Source organism: Pyrgilauda ruficollis, unplaced genomic scaffold (assembly GCF_017590135.1).
Source record: "Pyrgilauda ruficollis isolate IOZ18807 unplaced genomic scaffold, ASM1759013v1 scaffold71, whole genome shotgun sequence".
NCBI classification, from domain to species: Eukaryota; Metazoa; Chordata; class Aves; order Passeriformes; family Passeridae; genus Pyrgilauda; species Pyrgilauda ruficollis.
The window spans coordinates 1,112,197-1,136,548 of NW_024528933.1; the positions used below are offsets into that span (position 1 = coordinate 1,112,197).

A 24,352-nucleotide genomic window follows, 5' to 3' on the forward strand; every position below is an offset into this window, starting at 1 on the left:
TTTAGATTACATATTAGGAATAATGTGAGGGTGATGAGATACTGGCACAGCTTTCCTGGAGAAATTGTGGAAGCACAATCCCTCAGTCCCTGCAGGTGTTCAAGACCAGGTTGGATGGGACTCTGATCAACTTGGTCTAGTGGAGATGTCCCTGCCCATGGCAGGGGTGTTGGAAATACATGATCTTTAAGATCCTTTCCATACCATTCTATGATTCTATTCCTTTTTACTTTATATTTAGAGATCCTGAAACTGTGACCAATAATATATTTAGTAGTTCACTCACTGTTCTCTATTAAAAGATTTTTTTTTCACATTGACATTTAAAGACCAAAACATACAGGTGCTCCTCACTTAGAGTGGGGAGGCTCTAAACTCATGTTATACACACAAACCATCAAAACCAACTATGTTAAAGTAGTCAGATTCATGGAAGTATTAAGTGATTCTGACTCAATGGAAGGAAAAATTCTATTCAAAGTGATGGTATCATAAAAGTTATGATGTACATAGGCAAATTTAAAAGTATTAAAACATGTCATATCTCCTCCTAATTGCTGTATCTATATAGATTTATGTGCTGAATCTACATACTACAGAATGACAACTTAATGCACTTCTCCGAATTTTCCTGAGTGAGAAACTGGCTTCTTAGATCTTGCAGAAAATAGTGACTTAGGACAATACAGTTTGCTTCCTCATGGGAAGGGAAATGTACATGTCTTATGTACCTAAAAATCTTTGTTCAGAACTGAACAATGTAAGCATTACAATTAAACAAACAAACACACCTCCATACAATACAGTTACAAATCTGTGGATCCATCCTAATTACAAATCTGTAATTAGATGCATGGAACTCTGTGAGTGCTCCAAGTGTCTCCTACAGCTGTGAATGAACTACTAACTGGTAGCTGGTTAGAACTGTGAATTAACTACTAACTGGTTAGAATATACAATACATCAGCTTAGTCACAATTCTAATGGGTAATTGCACATTGAAGATGGGCACAAGTAGGTCTTGATGTGCTTCTGGAGATATGACAGACCTCTTAGCAGATAGAGAATTCATAATTTCATCAGTCTGACTCCTTTAATAGGTACTTAATTCACCCCAAACTCAATGGAAGTGAGGGCACTTTCTCCATTTATTTAATGTGTGAATCTTTCTGATGAGTAACTATGCCACAGAACCATACAATATATTTTCAAGAATTAGGGCCATATTTTAATTTTTTTTTTGCTTGTCTTACCTTTTCATCCATAAAGGGTTATTGGTTTGAAAGTACTGGGTATTCCTCAGACTCTTACAAATTATTTCAGCCATACTCTAAGTGGAAAATATAATGGTGCTGTCAGTTCACTCCTTTTTAAAGGAAGTGAAGATTGTAAAATCAACAATTTATAAGACCCTGCAGCTTGTTTCATATGCTAATGCTGAAGTGAAAAAGTTAATTCTGCTCATTATGCTACAAAATGTTTGACTTCATATTTGGCATAAAAGGAAAGACATGGGGCTTTTTTGCTGCTGTTGGAAAAGCTGCTTTGGGGAATGAAATCCTGATGCTGAGGCAGTAAATTAATACTCAAGAAGACTGAGAATAAATGTAGAGAAAAAAAATGAGGAGTGGAAGCTAACATATGAAACACTGGAATGAGATGGTATTTGTTTAAAATACTGAAAAATATCAAGTGGTAGTGGATTCTGAATTCTAGCATAAGTGAAGAAAAAGGTTAGGAGAAGTGGACTATATTAAGGTGATGAAACCTAGAAAATTGACTGTGCAGGAAGAAAAAGAAGAGTAAGTCTGCTCTGCAGAGGAACTCAAAAAGTCCCTAGCACAAGTTAAAGCTAATACTCATCACAAACCAAGCTATAACAAAACTGTGTTAGGGCATGACGAAATTGTTTCAATACAATGGTGTACTAACTTGGAGAAATTAGTGAACTGGAGATCTGTGTAGAGGAAAATAATCTATTTAAGTACACAGTGTTTTGATAAAGAAGTGTGATTGGTCATTCAAAGTAAGAAGGATATATGGTAGAAGCTACTAAAAGATCTTTGTAATTGCAGTCTAATATTTTATGGAGATAGTAGTCTGATGGGAATAGAAGCTGAAATGAAGGAAAATATCTCTTGATGTAATCCTATCTAATGAAGGAAGCATCATATTTAAAAACAAAATGGAGGAAGACCTCTGAAATTTTAAATTAGAAGAGCTGGAGGCAGGGTGTGATGGAGGCTCCAGAGCTCCTCTGTCCCTCTGAACTTGCAAGTTGCTTTGCTTCACATTTCAATGTGACACCTGTGGTTGAAAAGAGTCTCCTTGGGGACTTCACTGTAACTGCAGCTGAGTAAAGGACACTGAGGAACTAGAGAGAACAACCAGAGAGAAAGGGGAGGGGTGGGCTGCCAGACACATCTTGGACAATCTCTTGAGAGCTGGAAAGGGTGCCAAGCAGGAGATTATATTATAGAAAAGGGGAGAGAAGAGAAATGTTTTAGGTCACAGATTACTATGTTTTCAGGCCAGGGTTGTATGGGGGTAGTCATGCAGGTAATGCAGGTAAGAGCATAACAGAGCCACCTAGGGAGGGCAGCTTGTTTAGATGTCCCTATACAGGTTTGTGTTTAGCATAGTAAAGCTAGGGAATAAATGACCTTATGATTCCATCACCAAGTCCATGGCTTCAGTCTAACATGTTTCTCAAACTGAAGGCATCAAAGAAGGGTGAATTTGCCCTGTGTGACAGCATATTCATTCTAATGTCTCATTATCCAACCTCTTCCACCACAGTCCAAGCTGTGGTCTGTGATCTCAGGAGGCTCTGTGGGCTACATCTTAAGTGGCTCTCAAAGCCATTCTCAGTGTGATTTAGCTAACAGTAGACGTAAATGCATCCCATTTAAAAAATACGTCACTTGTTTGTGAGGATTTGAAAACCTGTCTGTGTCACAAAGACACAGAAATATAATCTTTGCCTTGTTAATGCTAATTCTAACTTACAACTCTGAAAGAACCCCCAAAATGCAAGAACTGGTGGTTTTTGATAATAGCAAGAATTGGTATCCCCTTCCAGTAAGGCTATAGTGCAATATCTGTAGACATAATGACTTGCAGACCTTTTAACCTTTTTAATGAACTAGATAGAGATGCTCTAATATTTCCCCCCACCAATGCAAAACACATCTGTATTGACACCCTTCCACACATAGGTCACCTTTAATGGATTAGAGAAAGCTCTGTCCCTTTCACCCATATTGAATTAATTTCAGAGAGTTGATGGGAGCATGCCTTACACTAAGTCTGGCCTATCACCAATCTAATGCCTTGAAAAACATGTTGATTTTTTTTATCCTTTGTAGTTTAACTTCAGCTGGGAAATAGAGCAAAACAGATGACAATACCACATTTAGCAAATAAACATTAAAATAAGAACAGGTGATTCATCACACAAACATAAATCAAGCTAACAGAGAAGAAAAAAGAAAGAGAAAAAAAAAATCAGGTAATGAGGTAGAGCTCAGGCTAACTCAGGCAAGGTTTGCCCTTTTGGTTAGGTATCAGAACTACTCAGATGGTTTCCTATCTTTTCTTGCAAACAACAGAGGGTTGAAATGGTAAAGGGAGAGCGCTGGGGTGAAATTTTGTGCTATTCCTAGAACCATCTGCTTTTTCTTCTTTTTTTTTTTTTCTCTCTTCATTTTGTAGAATTCAGCTGTTCTTTGTTGCACAGAAATAAAAGTTCAGTTTTGAAAATATTCATGAACAAAGCTTTAAAAATTGCCTATAATTTCCTCCATTTTCAGCCATCTGGTTTTCATTGCTTTGATTCTCTCTTCACTACTCCATACATGTTTACCAAAACTTTTCAACACGCATTGACCAAATTATTGAGCAGTTATAATTAATAACAGAGTTACAACATTCTCTTTCACCCCTTTGAGTGAGCTTGTTGGCTCACCATGAGGTGCTCATGCTGTTGCTCTTATAAACAAGAGCAATTATATCTGATTAGATGATGACTGCCTCTGTAATTCAGGCTGTGGAGGCTGAGGAAAAGACACATTTTGGATGTGAGTAATTTTGTTGCTGAAAACAGCTAAGCTAACATTGAAACGTTCTTCTAATTTTTATTTATTTTTTTGTTTTGGTAATTTAGAATACTAACATAGAAATTAGCAAAACTGAGTGATCTTCCCTTTTGTTTTTTTTCACTTAGAAAAGAAACTTCTAGACACTGAACAGCAATTCTGAGTCTACTTCTGGAAGACTGTGATCTGCTCAATTATTGCTATGTAATTCTTCAAGTGGTACAGTTTGACTGACACAAATTAAGTAACTGAATGACTGAATTAAAATTGTCATAGTCTTCATTCCTCTCTTTCCTGTAGAAAGCATGGTGGCTCTCCTAAGAAAACAAGGTATATCCTTCTTCTAGCAATATTAAACGAAGTTAATGACAAAAAATTTTACTCTGTAGCTATTGTGTTGGAAGTCAGTTATTAGCTCCCACCTTACCAATCAGCTCTGCAGTGTTTCCTATTTTCTTAATTCAGTTCAAAATGAGAAATTTTGTTACACTGCTTTCCAGGAGAAGAGGGTCTGGACTCTTTTTCTGCTATTGTTCTTGAAGCAATAAGCAAAAAACTCTCAACAAAATCTAAAACCCCAGGAGACTCAGTTGGGATTTGAATTTGGAGGAAATCTTCCAATTTTTTGCGTGCAGCTCTTCCTGATTCTTAGTCTTTCTTCTGTAAGAATTGTAAGTATGGGATGTTTCTGACTCCATACAGCTGTGAGTATCTGAAGACAGATTTCTGTGGTTTAGTTTTTGTCTCTCTTCCATGTACTCAGAATAGTAATGTGCTAAGATATTAAGCCAGAATTCCAAAGAAAATTTCAAAGCATTCTCAGCTGCTGTACACGCACCATCATCTCTCAGTGTTTTCATAAATGTGAAGTATATTGCTAGTATATTTTACCTTTTACCACATTCTGTTCCAAGACAGACCAGAGCAATTACAGATTGAAATGGTTGATGACATTATAGGTTAATTTCAAGTATTAAGTGAGTAAGGAAGTTTTCTAATCTACACATCTATTTTCAGTAAGTACCAAAATGAACAGCAACCCAGTTACTGTGCAGATCCTTTTAGAATCATTCTTCTAAAGTGTCCAAAAGTAAGAAAGATGGATCAAAACCAGGATGAAATTACTCTTCACCTACTACTTCTACAGTATCTTTCTTGAGGTCCATGCTTTCTGACCCTCCAGAAAGGCTGATGAGATTCTGTAGTTCAGTGGTTTTGTCTGTCTATAGTAAAACAGCTAAAACAATTGTTTACATCTTACATGACTAGCTCTTTGAGAGGCTACAGAGTAGCCTCACATGTAACCAAAAATGCCTGTAGCAGAAGCAGCATCAAGCTTTGAAGTTCTAACATTTAAATGTTCTCCCTCTACAGGTAAGCAAGGTCTTTAACTGTACTAGATTTTAGACATAATCATTAAATTCTAAGCATGCTGGGCTGCTTAGGTTCAAGAAATGTCACTGGAATAATTTCTCTAAATATATAAGGAGTTTTTATTCTATTGGGCAAGGCTACTCAGCCTTTTCTTCATGCTGTGGACAATATTTCCTTGCCTACCTAAACATTCATCACCATCTCAGTTGCCTTTTCAGTGGAATGCCTCCTCTACCCACAACAACTGCATACTCCAGCAGTCACTTATACGTCAAGAATATTTTAGGAAAGTGGTTTTTATAATTTTAGCTTCTGTTAATGCACTTAAGCAGCTGGAAAACAGAGCCAACACTATGAGACCAGCCAGCTCTCTCTATAAGTCATCAGCAAGAGCTCTGGGAAGTATCAATTGTTCACAGATTTTGGAAACTCCTGTGGAAGAGATCTAAGTTCACAGCCACAGTGTATTATAATTTTTGGACTTGTCAGTGGGTAGAAATGCCTTCATCAGCATACATAAGGACATGATTTTAGCCTAAATTTTCATCGTTCTCCTGGATCAAAATTTCTTGAATTAGAATTCTGAAGTATTTTATGATTTAAACAAGGAGAAAATCTTCATTTAAATAAATAATCCTTTATTATTCCTTTAAAAAAAGTATTAGAGTGGCTGTAAATAATGATTATAAAGCAAAAGTTTTTATACACTCTCTCATTAATACACCCATTAATATACCATTGTATTTAACACAGTGACATTGCTAGGTGTAGCACTTCAGAAACATGAAGGAAATAAGGTAATTATCCCATCACAGCCTGCCTGAAAGACACATCAGCTTGCTTTGTTGCCTCTCTTTCCATTAGCCATGCTGCCTGCAGTCTGCAGGCCTACTTGCTCTGACCAGAGGAACAGTTTTGCAGAATATGTGCTGTTCTTCATCTTGGGCCTGCAGACAGGCAATTTCCTCCAGACTGAGGGGCCTTCAGGAGAGAAGTTGTATATACAGGGGAGAGAGTGATTTCCCCTCTTCTCAGTTGCAGCCCCAGGGGTGGATTAAAGCTGCTTAATCTTCCCCCTCTGCAGGAATCCCCTTTCACCTTTGCTTCACAAGCTGATTCTCACCTACAGAATGATCCTCTTGTAATTCATGGAGGGAAATGCATACCTATGGCTGCTTTAAAGTAGCTCCATTCTGGTAGCAAGGTTACCACAGCTATGGATAATCATGCAGATTAATTCCAGGAGTATTAATTTAATTACTCAGATTACTTTTGTATACAAAAGTCACATAAGTACTGGCCTATAGGAGTGTGTTTTGTTTTTCCTTAACTACAGAGTACTTATTTTTCATGTCAGAATTGGTGGCTGATCAACCTTCTGCCATGCAATTGCAACAGCACTGATGCTTCTACCTATGAATTGCCACAAGATTTCCACCTACAAATTAATTTTCAAACATTTATATAATATTTCTCTGTTATTTCCAGCAATGAAGACAATTTAACAAAGTTAGGGTTGCAGTATCATCATAAGTAATACTTGTAAAGCTTTGGTAAAGAAATTTAAATCTATTTGTGTCTGCTTGTCACAAATTCAAAATCCCGATTACCAACCAAACTGTTATTTATGTCCTTGTTTTTATTTCATGCTGGCCATCTTTGATTTTAATGTGAACCTTCTCTGTGTATCCCAAATCTACTATTATTCATAACAACATACCTCTCTATAGCCTGTTGTCTTATAAATCATACATACACCTATCAATAAATGCTCTAAGGTATGTCTACCACCTGGACAGCACAGAGTGTTTTAAATAGTCCAAAGTTATACATCAATGTATTTAAAATCTGCTGCAGTGTCACAGTGGAGCAAATGCACCTGTGTACAGCTGGGAAAAAAGACAATATGTATACAGTACATCCTATAGACTTGACAGGCCCTATTTAAATAAACCATAAGAATGTCATAACAGCTATTTTCCATTGTTGAGGGTGCAGATGTGAATCTCTGCAGAGAAAGATCTGCTGTTTTAGGGTCATGATTGTGGAAACTGCCTGAGGCCAGGGACAAGCAGGTTCTGCAAAACTTTTTCTGAGAGGAGAGGTTGGACAGGTCTCTAAACTTCAGAAGACTCTGGGTAAAGTTAAGCCAATCCATAAAATGTTTACTTGAAGGACTTGAAGAGGCAAACAGTCTGAAGTTTGCCCTTTGGTCTTACTGCTGCTTTGTACTTCCTGGTCAATATGATTGTGGCAGGAAGAGGGTGTAAGCCCCTGCAGTCTAAGAAAAGCAGTGTGTTTCTCCAGACTGAAAGGCAATAGAGTTTGGGGTCACTTAAAATTATGCCTACCTTGGGGGGCAAGGGTCCAGGCTACAGGACTTCAGCAGCTGTGGAGGACGACGGCTGCTAACACACAGTGTTTCATCTGCAATCTCCCTAGTTTGCTTGTTCAGACAGGTCACCACAGCCTCCTGGACACCTGCACACAACAAATAATGGTCACAACCAGCTCTTCGTACCTGCAGGGGCAGCCCAGGTCAGGGGTGGGCCCAACAGGACCAGCAAGGCTGCAGCACGTGGTGACGCCCAGCCTCAGGCTGGCAGCTCTGGGGCTGCAGCCCCAGCTGCACACTTGTCATTTCTTTCAGTCTCACTGAAAGGTTTCTCAGTGCTGCAGTGAATAGTCCATGGATTTATTCACTGCTCATCTCCCTGGACAGAAAATTGTCCAGTACTCTCATTTTTTTCCTTGAGGCATTTTATTTTTCAGGCCAAGCAGGCTAAGGTGTGAAGATGGCCATGGCTTTCATATGCTATATTTTAACCAACAGTATGACTTGCAAAAGCAAAGTAAAATGTGGTCAGACAATTCAGCTCTTTTCAGTTTACTCTTCTGCATCCATGGGCCTGTACCCAAACTAAAGATGCAAACCTACAGAGTATAACTGAGAGCTGGGAAAGAATGGGTTAGAGAGACCTGGGAAAGAACTGCAGCTATTGGGACTAAGAGAAAATGGAAGATTTGGTTATTATAGTTTAACTCAGAAATTCCTTGTTACAGCCAAAATCCCTATGTAGCCTATGGCATACCAGTTACTCTCACTTTTCCTATGATTAGGGGCATCACAGGCTTTTTGTTTCACAAGGTTAGAAAGCTAGAACATCAGGGATTGCAACATTACATGCCACGGGGAAGAGGCATGGATGAGAAAGGATTTTCCCATGGATAAAAGGGGTCTGAGAGGATCTGAGGATAATAATTGGCCTGAACTTCCTGAGAATCTAATCCACAGTGGTTCAAATACAATGAAAGTATGCTTTTTACATTAATTCCTGAGACCTGAGTTAGGAAAAGATTAGCTGAACTCCCAGCAATTACATTACAGTTTCAAAACCACCATTTTTCCAAAACATCTCATGAATTTTTTAAGATGCTAATGTGAAGGGAAAGAAACCCAAACCAAAACAAAGTGCTGTAAGACCTTAAAGACCTCCAAAAACAGTGTCACAGAGTTAACAATGTATTCTGGTGTTTCTAATGCCAGATCACATGTCATTAGGCAAAAAATTACTTCATATCCTTCAAGAGGATCAAAGTGCTATATAGATGATCACAGTCCCTGTGATCCCAGACATTATTCACAAATTCATTCTCCTTAATCTCAGTATAGGCTGGGGCCCCCAGAAAAGAGGCTTGTTAACCACTTTTTTGGCTGCTATGTGTGTAACCCTATTAAGGCCATGGCTATGACACAAGACTATGCAGTGTGTCTCCCGTATCCCAGATACCAAGAAAAAGAAAGAAATTTGACAGTTTTGGACATGGATACCAACATCAAAATCACTAAAGTCCCTATAGTCAGCCAGTACTGTTGGCAGTTTCCTTTTTTACAAGGTGGCCCCATATTTTCAATTTTACTCAATCATCTCAATCATCTCTCAAAAGACTTTAAAAAATATTGTAAAAAGGGTAGCCTAGTAAAAAGACAGAACTATTGGTACTGATTTATATCTAGGAAAATAAACTTAAAAAACTCATATATATGTGAACAAAATGTTCACTGCCCTGTCATATTCATTATTTTTCTAGCTCACTCATTTTTCTGTTGAGCATGTAATCATATTGTGTGCAGCAAGCACAGGCATATGGATCCTCTAGAATGGAATGCTCCTGGCTGAAGAACAGAGGTGGTTCTTTACCTGATGGGAAATGGCACTGTGTTCAAACTACTGGTCTCTATTTTGCATGGAACATCAGTTAAGGCCTGATATCAAGACCAATTTGATGAAGCCAGGAAAGAAGGGCTGCTGATCCAGAGGTATGGAAACAATGAAAGTATTTTTCCAGACTCTGTGGAAAGAAGCCACAGATTCCTGCCACATGGTGGTTGACATGTTTCTGTTTGCTAGGCATACAGCTCACTCGCCTTCTGTATGTCCTTCTCAGATAAAATTTTGTAAACTGAATGTCCTTCCACAGCTTCAGTTTTTCCTCTCTGAAGGGTGTCATCAATGAGCTCTTGAACAATTATTATCAATTCAACACTTTTCCATTGTCTGTTTCAATGCTGAATAGTGAAAAGTGATGACTATGAGGTCTTGAATTCAACCTTTTCTCCATTTCTCATGCTGATGGTTTTGTGTTATCAAATTCATATAGCTAAACTCGATACTACTGTTCTTCAGTTTTCAGTATCCAACCAGCCCTAAACTTCACAGTAAATTCATTCCTCATGCTTATTTCTCTCACCTAAGTCATTTCTTATTGCAATTCCAATAGTTCTTGTCCATACTACAGGCCTTCTAGTCTGTCTATTAAAATTTCTTATCTTTGACAGATCCAGTAATCTTGCCTGAGAGCATAGATATCAAAGAAAAAGGTTCCTCTCTGAGTATGGTTGCTAGAATGTTTATTGACAATTTTTGGCTTTAATAGCTTGTGCCAGAAAAAAAAAACAAACCAAAAACAAACCAACCCAAACCAAACAAAAATACCCCTGAAACAAACAAAAAAACCCCTAACAAACAAATAAATGAATGAATAAAAACAAACAAACAAAAAAAGGATGGAGAGAAAAAAAATCCGGCTTGCTCCAGTAGTAAAAAATGTGATCAGAATTACTTTCTTCAGCTTCCTCTTGAATCTCACTCTAGTGTGTCTCAGCATAATGACAACAACTGTCCCTCTGTTTTTGATAGGTCAATGTGCAAATGCTTATAACCTTTAAATTAGGATGGCTCATTGAACATTTAGAAAATATAAAAACTTTTGATCCTAAAACAGAAGTTCTACAGCACAGAGATAACTAAAAAAGGTATATGAATTTCAGGGAGTTCATTTGCCAAGTGATTGAATGCAAAATATTATTTATTGCACAATATGATTAGAACAAAAGCTGTCTGCTTTAAATTTGCTTTCCTTTGGAAAATAAAAAAGAAATCAGTTCTCAATAGGAAATCACAGTATAAAAATGTGGAATGGTGAGATCTAGGCAGTCATAAGTTCACTTTCAAAACACCGTCAAATGAGAATTTCTATCTTTATGTCTACCAGGATAGAATAATTGTTACATGATATTTGATGACAGGTCTGGGAAATGAAGCCACCAGCAGCAGACTATATGACTAACTCATTCCTTCTGGTTGCTGCTTCTGGGAGGTGAAAGGTTACTTCAGCATCTATCCAGTTTCTTCTCCCAGGACTCTAAAACCAATAAAATCAGTTTGACTAGTCTTGCACCTATAGCTACAAAATTATCTGACTTAGCATCTGCTAATCTGGAAAGTTTGGAGTTGATGTCAGACAAAAAGAAATCTTAGCTAAAACTTTTTGCTGACAATTGAAAGAGATTAACTTTACAAAGAAAAATGTCTCCTACAAATCAGTCTCTGTGAGTTACATTTGAAAAACACTACCATGAGCTCTATATTCTAAGAAATTACTTCATTTCAAGAGGATATTTCTAGGAACTGTTCAGGTTTTGGTAGTCACAGTAAAAGTGTGATTAATTGTTACTCCACACCAGTAACACCAACACATGACATATAGTCTTGTAACATCAGTGTTTCTCACCACTTAGCATATGCTAGTGTCTTTTTTTTTTTTTTTTTTTTTTTTTGTCTAGGAAGTAAAGCAAAAGTTTTAGTGGTCTGACAGCTATGAACTGCTCTAAATATTGACTACCATCAGCAAGCCAAAAGCAAGCACAGAAAACCCTTCCATTATTTTCTACTAATTGTGGTTTTCAAGACTATAACTGATTACCTGTGAATCTGTACATATTATTAACTCATAAAATGCTGAGTTGTTTTCAGTTTTACAGTATATATTTTGCATTTTTCTACAGTAATCCTTTCTTAAATCACCTGAAAGTTGTAAAGTAAAAAGACAAGAGCGGGAAAAACCTAGGTTTAATTTAAAAAATACTGGACTGGACATATTTCTCAGAACTAGTTAGATAAAATGATGGGGGGAAAAAGGATATTGGAAATGTGTGTTAATGGTCTATAGTATGTGCATCCTGAGAACTTGATTTACTTTGACAAACTACAATTGCCAAGCCTGCTTGTTTCAGACATAATTAGTGCCATTTTGACAGAAGTTTTCTTTTGCACTGGGGTTGGAGCTAATATCCCTTATTGATAGGAGATAGGGAATGGCTGAGCCCTTAAAATATCCCTTATTTATTTCATCTTCTGTGGGAGGACAATTTACTTCCACATGCTTTTGCTTGCACAGAGCAAACCAAGAGATAAGAACTAAAAATGATATGTGATTGTTAGCATGTACCACCAGACCCTTTAACCTTTGGGTGATCAGCTGATAAAGGGAACAGAAACGTGATAAACTGAGCACTCTTAGTGACAGTCTGAGCACAGGTCTGGAAGTCCTGGGCTAAAATATGTTGCGCACATGGAATTTTTTGCATTTCTTATTTTGCATTTACAAATATGTTTGAAATTTGTCAATGTCAACAGTCTTAAAGTTTTATTTCCTTCCTAAATGATTCTAACTAGCATAGCAAAGCAGCATGTCTATAGGTATTAAGTGCCAAGCACACACTTGAAGAAGAAAAGCAAATCCAGCAGAGAAACATTTTGCACCTACCTCCTCCGCAGGACTCTGAGCACTCTGTAAAGCCTTCATATTCCCAGTCATAGAGCTCATCAAACTCCTGCAAGCTGCCATACAGAAGCTGAGTCTCCTCTGGGGTGTATTCAGTTGCCTCCCCACTGCAGGGACCACTGTAACAGGCTCTCTGAGACACAGGTTTGGGACCTTCACATTCATCGATGGGCAGATCAGCCACAGACTGAGAGAAAGAGAGGAGCACTTGGCATTTCACAAGCCGCATCTGGCTGCCTACTCCACAGGTGACACTGCAAGTGGACCAAGCCTCAGGAATAAACCTGTGAGAGGAAGAGAGCAAGGCAAGTTATGTCCACAAATTGCCAGGGAAACAAAAGCAGGATAGCCCTATCCAGGTCAAATTTTACTTAATGAAAAACAAGTACTTCATCTCATCATACATGCATTAAAAACTACACACAGGAGGTTCTATTGACAGCTCAGTGGCAGGTCTCCTCATATCCAAGAAGTAAGACAAACCCTTGTAACACCCACCTTGATCCTAAAACATCTCAGTCCAAGGCATCCAGCAATCTCCCAATGTGCCCAATGTACATGATGATCCCACTAGCTACCTTTTTCAAGTATTTAACCTAGATAATATTTGCCTTAGTTGTTATTTTTTTTTCACTAGTAAGTACAGAGCAGGCTGCTGTTATCAGGTAATTGCAGGACTACAAGGAAAATAATTTCAGTTGTTTTTCTTGTGTCACTGTAACTGTTTTTAAGTCTTAATTTGAAGCTAGCATAATTTCTTAAGCTTTTTTTTTTTGTTTTATTTTTCTTTTAAAATTTATATACATAAAATTCTTTAAAAGTTTAAATAAATTATTTTTTTTCCCCACAGGACATTTACCTTTTTCTCATTAAAAAAAACCAAAACCAAAACAACAACAAAACAACCAAAACCAAAAAACAACCCAACAGCATTTAATTTCTATTATGGATTTGTTTATCTGTTGCACTTGTCTTACTGATCAGTAACCCTTATATGCTCCAGATTTTTCCTTCTGGAAGTCCATGAATATTTTATAAAAAGCACTTTGCAGCTGTCATTACAATAAAACACTGAATTCTGTCTCTCATTATTTTTCTCAAAAATTGAATAATTTCTCTGTCACTGCTTTTTCAACATCAGTACTATAAACTGGACTAGCATTTTACTCATAGCTATCAAGCCTAAGATTCACATCTAACTCTATATCAATGATTACTACTTTGTTGCAGTAATGTAACACACCTTGTTTTGCTAAGCTCACGTTGAACTAAACTGACTCCTAAATCCATGCAGAAACAATAGTTTCAGGGTACTCCGTAAGCTGCAATACCTGTGCTTTGATACCTGATGTCAGTGGCGCTGGCGCACTGAAGTTATGAATACAGGGTAATTTAGATAGCTTTATCTGACTGTCTTGCCTTCTCCATTGGCCATTCTCCAAAACCATCTGCCACAGGCAAGTTCTAAGGCAAGGGTTGTAGATATACTTCAAGGACTAGAACAAAGGAATGAATAGTTGGATCTGGCACTGATCCTCACTGAACCTCACAAGAACAATCCGTGTTGATAACACTCCCTCATTAACAGTAAGTGTTTGGAATCTGTCTGCTTCTGCAAACTCAGTGTTTGGGATGTATTTTTCATGGAAACCTGGCTTCACTGACAGTATTCATCTTCCTTTGGTCTTTACTTTGATAGGCCACACCAGAGTTGGACAGCTTTGCCCAAGGCTGAAGGCAATACACCTGTCTGTTTCTACTGTGGTCTGGGGCTCTAGCAAACTCATTTATTACCTTGGGAATCCCATGAACAGCTTTAATAGGAAGAAAAGGGATATTTAGTTTTGGGACCAGCATATTTGAAAATATTTTTACACTCTTCTCCCTTTCATCCCCTGCCTTTCTCTCTTTGATAAAAGGACTTCCCCTCCATGCTGAAGTTAAAAAAAAATCCAAAACCTAAAAGGGAAGCTAGTGTTTTCCCAGGATGGATATATCAGGATGCCTGACTGGAACATCACAGTCTTTTGGAGCAGGGAGTGTGAATCTCTTTACCCACTCTTTGTGTGTCTTTTATAAAATCTTGTTATAAACCTGACATCCGCTACTAGCACTATACATGGAAAGTAACAGAAAGGAAAGAAATTAATTGCAAATATTATTGTAAAAATTGAAAATATTTATTATGCTGCTACAAAGACTGCGAGAATTCTTTTAGGAGTAAAGCTTTTGGGAAACTAATGATGCAAAGTGGTTCCATTTCCCTCCTTATTAGATATTTTAACTTAAAATATCAGTTGTGTTTCCAAGATGATATCTTTCATTTTGAGAGGGTTTTACACTTCAGCAGCACAGGCGGGCCACTTTAGGACTGCAGCTGCTGAAATTCTATTTTGATGCAGAAAATCTCCTGTCAGAGATTAAGCAGTTTGCATCAGCCACTGTGACTTAGGTATTTTGACCAGTTGAAATGTACAGATTCTTAACCTGGTAAACTGAAAGGTAGAAATGCTAACCAGATTATGGAAAAAAAAAGGTCCTGGTCTTCATCAGAAGCTGTCTTTCTTATTTTTTTTAAACACTGTAAATTGTTCTGTAACTTTGCTTTGTTGAAGAACCACTGTACTCCAAAAGTGAGGATATTCTTCAAGGTATTAAAATTATTAATTTAGAAAAACAGAGATATTTCAAATACTTTGAATATTTACACATGATGTGTATCATACATACAAACATGGGAAAAAAGGGAGAGGACACAAAAGAAAAGTAAGAACATTACTAAAAAAGACTGGATCCTTTTTGAAATGAGGCTTGATCTATAAATGCCAGGTATTACATTATTTCACCTCAGTAAGCAACTCATAATGAAAATAATAGAATACCTGCAGGAAATTGGGGTTTTTTTAAGCTATCTAGGCCAAATTTCTACATTTTAAGTGCTAACATTGGAAATGCGATTTAATTCTATTTAATTCTAATATGACTGTTAGCTGGTAAAGAGAAAATTAGCCGAATCAGAAGAGTTAAAAGCAGAAAAAAGAGGGGAAACCCAGTAAACCCTGTAAAGAAATCTCCATATAGCAATGGTCATTAAAAATGGAACATTTATGTAATGTGAATGTATAACATAAATACACAATGTTTCTGAATTTTCCACCATCCTAACACCAGAAAATTATAAAGGCTTTCAAATATCTTTGTGTTGTCATTAATGACAAATGTTGCCAAATAGTGAGCACAAACCACAAAAAGTATATGAATAAAAAGGAGACAGTTCATGGATTTGAAGTTATTTGTCCTGCATATAGCTCATATTCCACTGCTCAGCATTAGCCATTTTTGTATGCTAACCTCTGAGCTACCTGGAAAATGGAAGTCGTGGAATAGATATACTGAGAAGTCGTTTTTTAGAAAATGGAAAATGATTGAGGTGTTTCAGTTGTCATTCCACATAGTTTAATTAAATCCCACTGTAATAATCATCCCTCTAACAACAACCCTAATAAACAAGCCAAAGGCAATAACTCACTCCTTCAGCTAAGGACTGATGTATATTTCCCTCCATATAGAAACATATACATAACTGGAGAAGTCAGAAGAGGATTCAGAAGACAATGTCCGTGCTCAATGGGACACCTTTCACAGCAGCTCACAGTGGGTTCAGGGTGAGACCCATGGAGAGCTCTGCTGAGTGTTTCAGAGATTTTCAAAACTCTTGGTGTATGTAGCACAGCCTCTTCTGTCTAGAACATGGTTTCCCATAATATGTTATGAAGAAAAACAAGTGTATACATACTGGTGTGCTTTGAGCTATGGAGAAAAATAGCTAATTTTCTTCACTGCTACATAATTACATGTAGCAGTAATTTAATTTTATTGCTTAAATTTTTTTTTTGTTTGTTGCTTTTCCCCTCTTGATTTGTTCATTTGTTTGCTTGTTTAAAACACCATTGGTTAAATCCATGGGTTAGATAAAGTCTGAGGCTTTGAGACATGCACATACCAGTGGGACTGAATGTTCTAAGGTCAAGACACCCATCTATTAACGTCTCTAAACTCAGATACTACTGGTGAAATGAAATGTTCAGTGGTTTGTTTGAAGGCTTGGGAATTTTCTGTGATAGATCCAGAACTGAGCACAGACTTCTACACTCCTTGTCTTGAACCGAAATGCAAATCCTTCCTTTTCCTTCAGGAAACATCACCTTTTCACAGGTTTTAAGGCCTTGGTAACACTACAGGATGCTCACATAACAGCACTGGATAGCTGCTGGTGTCATTATTCAGAGACTTGAAACAGTGGTCATTACCACTTATCAGTAAAATATCAGGCTCCATCTGTAAGAGTATTAAAACTGGAGGCAGCTGCACAGGTCCAATTCCAATCAGAATGATTCCATTATGTCCCTCTATAGTTATTTTAAGTTGCTTGAATATGATTTTTCATTCAGGTTTGTCTCTTTATTTGACACTGTTGGTGCTTTTCATTCACTGCTGCCTTTCTCCACAGGGAAAGATAACTGTTTCTGTCCTGTATCGTTGTTGCACATAAATCTTAAGTAATTGTGACTGTGTGTAGTGGGTCCTTGAATGAGCAGATAGCAATCCTTAGCTAATGTGTGCATTGATGACCTTCCTTTTGACCAACCACGTATATCATATCTTAATATGAAGATTCTTCCTTTTCACTATCTACTAATCTGGACAAGCAATGGCTAAGTAGATAAAGCTATATATGTCCTCACTATCTTTTTTTTTGGCAATCCAACCATCAGGACATGCTCAATTTTTACAGTACAGCTGTAATAAGAAGTTTTAAACTTACACTTACTAACCTGTGAACCCAGGTATAAAGAACATGATGGAAACTGTTCAACAAGGAAAATCAAATTAAAATAGCTTATGTGTCTTTAGAAGCATAAATGCCTACTGAAAAGTAAGAAAGAGGTATTGGGTGCCTCTGCCACACTGGTGTCTCTGTCCATATCCAATTCCCTGTGGGCTTTGTCACCCCTGCTAATGCATGTCAGGAATTTCCCTTTGTTTTTTACTGAACTGGCCCCATCACTAGGATGGTGCCATCTGGCATCCAGATATTATTGTTTGCCCACTACCCCATCAATCTGCCAGTCCCCCCTGCCTTTTTTTTTTTTTTTTTGTATGGCTAGCACCAGGGTTGTTTATGGTATGTATGTTAAAAGCTGGACATGGTGTTAACATATAAAAGCATTTTTCAAAAGTTAGAAATCTTTTAAGAAACCCTCCACTACTCATAAGCCTAATCTCATTATACATAGAAAACCCCATGCTTTTTTAATCATGACTGCTATTCTTTCTGGCTGTCACACTGCGCTGTTGTAATGAATTCTAGAGGAAGAGGTCACACAGAAAGATACAGTGGCTCCTTCCTCAGATAACATTTCTAATGCCTGGTGAATGGTCACTTCAGGGACGGACAGCAATAGGAGAACATGTACCTCAACACAGGACAGCAAGGCTTTCTCACCTTAAACATTTGTGCTGACAAAGATTACAATACTTTGTTACCAACATAGAATATTTCATAATAGTTCTGTCAGCAATTAATTTTTAATTGATCCCATTTAGGGGTGCAGGAGGTCAGACAACCCAAACATAACTACTCCCTCTAGACTTGAAGTGGCTGAATTGGTTGTGATTAATTCTTTGAGGAGCAGAACCAATAAAGAAATATTTAACATGGATTTACATTTGAAGGCTGAGTGCCCAAGTTTGCTATTTTTTAAGGACTGAACTCCTTTAAAACCTTTCCTTCAACTGGGGAATTCTACTGAGTCTTTTATTTCAGTGACATGTGTGGAAAGCTTCCACTGAATTTCCTGAAGAATATCAACCAAATTTGACAGAGGAATAAAATTCTCTGTGATAATTTTATACCTCTGTCAGAATCAGTTAATAGTAATAAATTCAGACATTACTGAGAGGAGAGGAAGGCAACTGACAGACAGACATATACAGACAAAATTCAACTGTAAGACTTGTTTGCATTAGAAATTCCTGAAGATATAAATTATGGAAAGCATTATACACAGATGGAACAAAATTGCAGCATCGGGTGCTCTGGTAGCACATATTAGAGAATGATCACAAATTACAGGTGGAAGGATAGTATGTGAGAAATATTGTGGGTTTATAAGTCATAGCATGCAATTTCATAACAAAATTATATTAAATAGAAAGTTACAAAAATCAGAAGACAGCAATACAGAGATTCACAAATGTGAGAAATCAATTCATAGAAGTATGCTGAAAATTTTGGGGTTTAGCTTTTAAACTTCTAATCAAATACAAACTTTGAGAAAGAGAATAGAATTGCTTATAGCTGAAGTTTATTTCTTTGCCTGAAGAAGGATAAGGGAGAAATGATCACAGTGGTCAGGGAAGAGTGGTCTACTGTCTACAAAGAATGGCCCTGTCTGTAGAGGAGAATGGGGGCAGTCAGGGACTTGGTGGCATAAGAAAGCTTGGCAAGAGCCTCAGATGAAGTAGGGGAAATGAATGAATCCTTGCTGATGTCTGTCCAAGTGGAGTAATGAAATTGGTAATTACTGCACCAACACAGAGTGAATAGGAAAGTCATATGATCAGCCATAATATGATCATTCATCAGCCAAAATACGTAGCCTGGCATCTGTAAGGGTGGTGGGCCATGGAGTATTACATTGTGTCTCTGCCCAGCTGCAGAAGCACAGCCCGAAAGGCGCACTGTCAGGGAATACACCTTGCTCTTGGTGTGTTTGAAATCCCTACACAGCTGAATGAAATGATGCTCTAAAGCTGGCCCCAAAGTTGATTGTTCCTTGTATTTTGGTGTGTTCTTAATGTTTTGTCTCATTTTTTATATTGTTACATACAGTTTTTCAATCTAATAATCAGGATCTAAAATGAATAACTGTTTAAAGTCAGACATTAATGAAAAACAATGTTAATAGTGAGGAACTATTTTAGGTGGAAGTTCACTGCTCAAGATTCCTGAAAGAGATTAGGTATTTTAGAACAATATGGATGCTACAGATGTATGTTACAGTTTACAAATGGGGATTGCATGGATGGTTCTTCCAGCACAAATTTTCTAAGTTTTTATTTGGTTTTCCTGTCTCATGCCTCATCACCAAAAATCATTCTAAAGGAAATTCAAAGCATTTCTGAGCTTTGGGAAAGTTTGTGTGAAGACCCTGACTTCATGCCCTTTATTCTTCCTGTTAGTCAACAGACATAAAAATCTGTTCTTGAACTTACATTATAACTAGGTTTCTCATCAGCCTAAAATAAAGATTAGAAATACTCCTAGAGATCTGCCTTGTGGGGAGAAAACAAGTGTAGGAAATGTCACCTCATGGCAGACTGAATCTAGTCTGGACTGTGGCCCACTGTCCAGAATGGGAATAATAGTATGGCACGACTGGAGCCTTGCAGTAGATGCAGCAGTCTTTGCAGAAAATGGCCTTCAATGCAGCAGAGCAGTGACATGAAGTATGGAGGTGTCATGACTGCACTTGAAAACAATTTGAAATTCTTAAATCCCTTTCCCTTAGATCTCTCAAGGACTGTTTAAGTATCACAAGTAATATACTTGTAAGGTTTTCCACAATATTTTATTAAAATATGCATCATGACAAACAACAGGTTATGCCTATTCTCTACAAATACCTTGTTAATACTTAAAGCTACATATACCCATAAGTGTATATACACATACACACACACACATATATATACCTATACTCCTTTCCCGCAGTGCAATCAACCTTGTTCACAAAAGTGATAAAAAAATTTCTTAGTGTAAAAAATTACTCTGAATATGACCACATAACAGCATATCAGTATTGTTCCTATATTATGTATGTTCCCAAAATTTATTTACAGGTTGATAAATGCATATTTAGCTAAGTAATTTAGTATAGCCATGAGAAAAAAAATCACAAGAAAATGCATTTTACAAATGAAAAATTAGTATATGCACAAATGTAAAATTTTCTAGGCTTTGACTCTGAATTAATCAACCTATAGAGTCTATGGAACTCTGGAAGCAGTTAAAGATCTCATACTATATGTGACAGCTGTTACAAATATATATAAAGACATATGAATGTATACTTGTCTGTGTATGTGTGTATAAATGCTTCTGTATACATATATACAAAAAAAATGGATTTTTTTTTTTTTTTGTTTTGGAGGACTTATTACATATGTCTCCAGCTCACTGGCAATGCTTCAGTTTCTAATCACTTCAATTAAGATTAATCATGCCAGAACTGCAATTATATTGCATACATTTTTTTTAATCTAATACATAGTTGCAGTTGTAATAAAAAATGCCATGTGCTCAGACACAAGGAATTAGATATTGATTGACGCTGTGTACAGAAGTTGCAACTATAGCATGGATTTATCACAGTTTCAGACAAAAACATCTAAGTTTTTGTACTGATAATAAAATATAAGAATACCTATAATTTCTCAGTCTCATGTGGTATGCATCCTAGGATTCTAGTTTATTTTCTGGTAAAATTTATACTTTTTTTTTTGCTGTGACTATGCTTTTCCCTGGGGAAGAAGGCAAGAGGGAGTCATCACTGGTTGCTTTGTTTTGCTTCTTGCAAATAAAATAAATAAAGCTGCCTAGCTCTGAAGATACAGTGGTAATAGAGAACATATTAATACACAGGTGAATGCACTTTTATTATAATACTCTTTTAATGATCTTACATAAAATGCATATATTTGATTAAATTAAATCTGCATTTACCCTCTTGAAATCTGTCTCTTTGCACATAAGTATGATACAGCCTCAACACCATGGTTTTCCATAGGGTTGGGCTCATCCTTTACACTCTATCAGAAGCCAAATACATTCAAGAGATTGTGCTAGTTCTGCACAAGTCCCAGGTTCCCACACAGAAACACAGAATCACAGAGGGCTTTGGATTGGAAAAGACCTTAGAGGTTCTCACATTCCCACTCCCCGTGCTTTGGGCAGGGACACCTTCCACCTAGACCAGGTTGCTCAGAGCCCCATCCAACCTGGCCTTGAACACCTCCAGGGAGGGAGCAACTACAGTTTCTCAGGATCACATAACAAGAGCTGGTTGTAAGCAAATTTTTGAGACTTACGAGGGTTCTTCAGATACGGCTGTTCCTTCCTCCAGCTCTTGAGCCTGCTTATACCATGGCAACTTTGCTTCCACAGGAAGTTTCTCTATGAAGCAAACACAAGAATGTGAAAACAGAAAGCATGAGGTAACACTGCTATGTGTGACACCCTCCCTGTGCTCACCAAGCATGAGTGTGATGTATGGGTGCCCTCACACACATGGGGGCCAAGCAGAAGGAGGGGAAAGAGGACAAAGAGAAATGAGAACACAGGGGAGAGAAACAAACTCTTTCATCACCTGGACTATATAGTTTACAAGGTTGTATGGCCAGATATTTCACTGTTGCGGGTAGAAGGGCTATAGTGCCCCAAAACCAGACAGGCAAATTGAAATTGCCACCTTTCAGACTATACAACTAGACAATAAAAGTACTTTGAAAAGTACTTTTTTGGAGGGAAACTTGCAAGTGTAACAGGCCTGCATCACACAAGGCAAAATGCGTAACATGCCTGTATCTACTTTTAAATTTCAGAATGTCAGAACACATGCTGAGCTTGGCTTTGGTGGATTACAAAAATAAAGACAATCCTGCTTTGATGAGTGATACAACAAACAGGAAAACTGTAATTAAATGGCCAAACTATGCTTTTCAACTCCGTTTATCAGTTCATCAGCTATGTGGATTTAAAAAAATGAACTTGATACTTTTTCTGTCATTCCTGATGGAAAACAGTGGAGCTGCTTTTCTCCCTCTCCAGGATGTGCGCACAGGGTAATGAGCTGCTCTGCTCTGGGGAATGCAGGGCCATGCTGCTTTGCAAGCCAAACTCCACTTTAATGCAGGTTCAGAGCAGAGTAGTTGAGCTGAAGGCAGCAGAGCTGGTTTAGCTCTACAGGGGTATAAAGCAAGAACAAATCTGGCTCAACTAAAGGCTGGGAAGGAGCTCTGCACTTCAAAAGAACATTCTGGGCTAGGACCAGGGGAAGACTATACAAAGTGCAGTGAGACTCAGACTACTGAGGAGAACCAGAGCCAAACTTATTTGTTACTCACAAATCACCTAAGCCTTTTGGGTTTGTGTAAGGATGGTCTTGTACTCGCCAACAGGACCAGATTAATGCAATTCAGAATAGTCAGGATTTTTCTGTGGGTCTATTGTGCAGAACATTTCACATATGTACATGAAATTTTCCATCTCTCAGTTGTATCATAGAGGAAAAATGACCTACAATTTGACTGCACAGCTACTGCAACTTTAGTCATGCAAATATCCTTGGAGAAAGTTATTAACTGAGGAAAAGAGGGACAATAATTGAATTCCTCTATCTTTAAAACAGCTTTCCAAGATCTTCATCTAACATATTAGTGCCATTTAAGGATGAATGCCATCAAAGCTCTTAGGTTAATCTGTATTTTAATAATCATCCAGAATATGCAGGAAATATTTCTATGTTCTACAGTTTGTCTTATGAGTTTTTGAAAGTTGTATCTTAGTTTTGTGAGTTTTTTGCTTAGATGCAAGTGCTTGTAAAAACCTAAATTCTTGTCTAACATAGCCTGATCTGTGACTTTTTAAATAACCTTCCTTTTTTTTACAGGTGTAGTTAATTAGCATCTAAAATTTGTTAGAGGATTAGAAATGTTGATGTTATACAGTATGCTTTGAGAGAAAAATGAACAAAAAGCACTTCTAACATAAGCTAAGGAGAAAATTTTACCTTTAGCCATTAAAGTAAATTTTTTTTTTAGTACTTCCAGTAAAAACACTTCTATTACACAGAAAGTTATATTAGATTAATATACATTCTCCATAAAAACTGAAAATCACTACCTAATCTTGTGGTATCCTATTTTTTCCCATTATTGGTACAACATAAAATGCCTTAGGTCTTGAATAAACTAAAATGAAAGAAATTATATGAACAATTTGCCTTCTGTTTCTTTTTTTGCAGAGTGTGTTAAGAAAAGAGAGACTTGCACATTTTTTGCCTTGCTGCTTCTGTCAGCTAGGAAGACTGTTTTCTGCTTTGTGTTAATCTAGCTGTTGAAAAAAAAACCAGTCTAGGACTAAAACATTCAATAGATGAGAGGCTCATTACCCCTTCTGCCCTAAATTTCTAACTCTAGTTTTGTGAAATAAAAAGGACAAATTTCTAGCCTAAAAATAGAATTGGATGGCACCTCTGGACACCATCTAATCCAACACTCTTCTGAAACCTCTGCTCAGCCTTCAGATATACAGATATTCAAATATTACACCTTGCATTATGATGGGAAAACTGTGAAAGTGCTGCAGAACAAAGATGTGGACGGAAACTAAACCCAGTTACACCAAGCTTTGCACAGGACTTTTCATTCCATGTGAAAAAATGGAAGAAGAAAGTAGCTCCCTTCATTCAGAAATTAAGTGTGTATGTGCTGCAAAGGGCAGCACAAGATCTTATGCAGGGTAAAGATGTCATGATTTTGCAATGGTGGGCTTCCAGAAAGGAGTAATTTACTTTGTTCCCTGATGACTCCTGTTTGAAGACATTTCATGACAGATAGAGGCAAGCAAAGCTTTCTTAGCTGGCCTTGCATCCTTCTAAGCAGAAGTCAGTTTTGGATGGTTTGCAACA

The 24,352-nt window shown here is 37.3% G+C and overlaps 1 protein-coding gene across 1 annotated transcript in view; it reads right to left on the reverse strand.

Moving 5' to 3' along the window:
- ADAMTSL1 (ADAMTS like 1) overlaps positions 1-24,352 on the reverse strand; it is a 162,122-nt gene that overhangs the window by 59,812 nt on the left and 77,958 nt on the right. The window contains exons 13-15 of the mRNA XM_041485555.1: positions 21,753-21,837; positions 12,582-12,883; positions 7,823-7,952 (exon numbers count right to left, since the gene is read on the reverse strand). Coding sequence (XP_041341489.1) covers positions 7,823-7,952; positions 12,582-12,883; positions 21,753-21,837 — 517 coding nt within the window. The remainder of the gene's footprint in view (positions 1-7,822; positions 7,953-12,581; positions 12,884-21,752; positions 21,838-24,352) is intronic.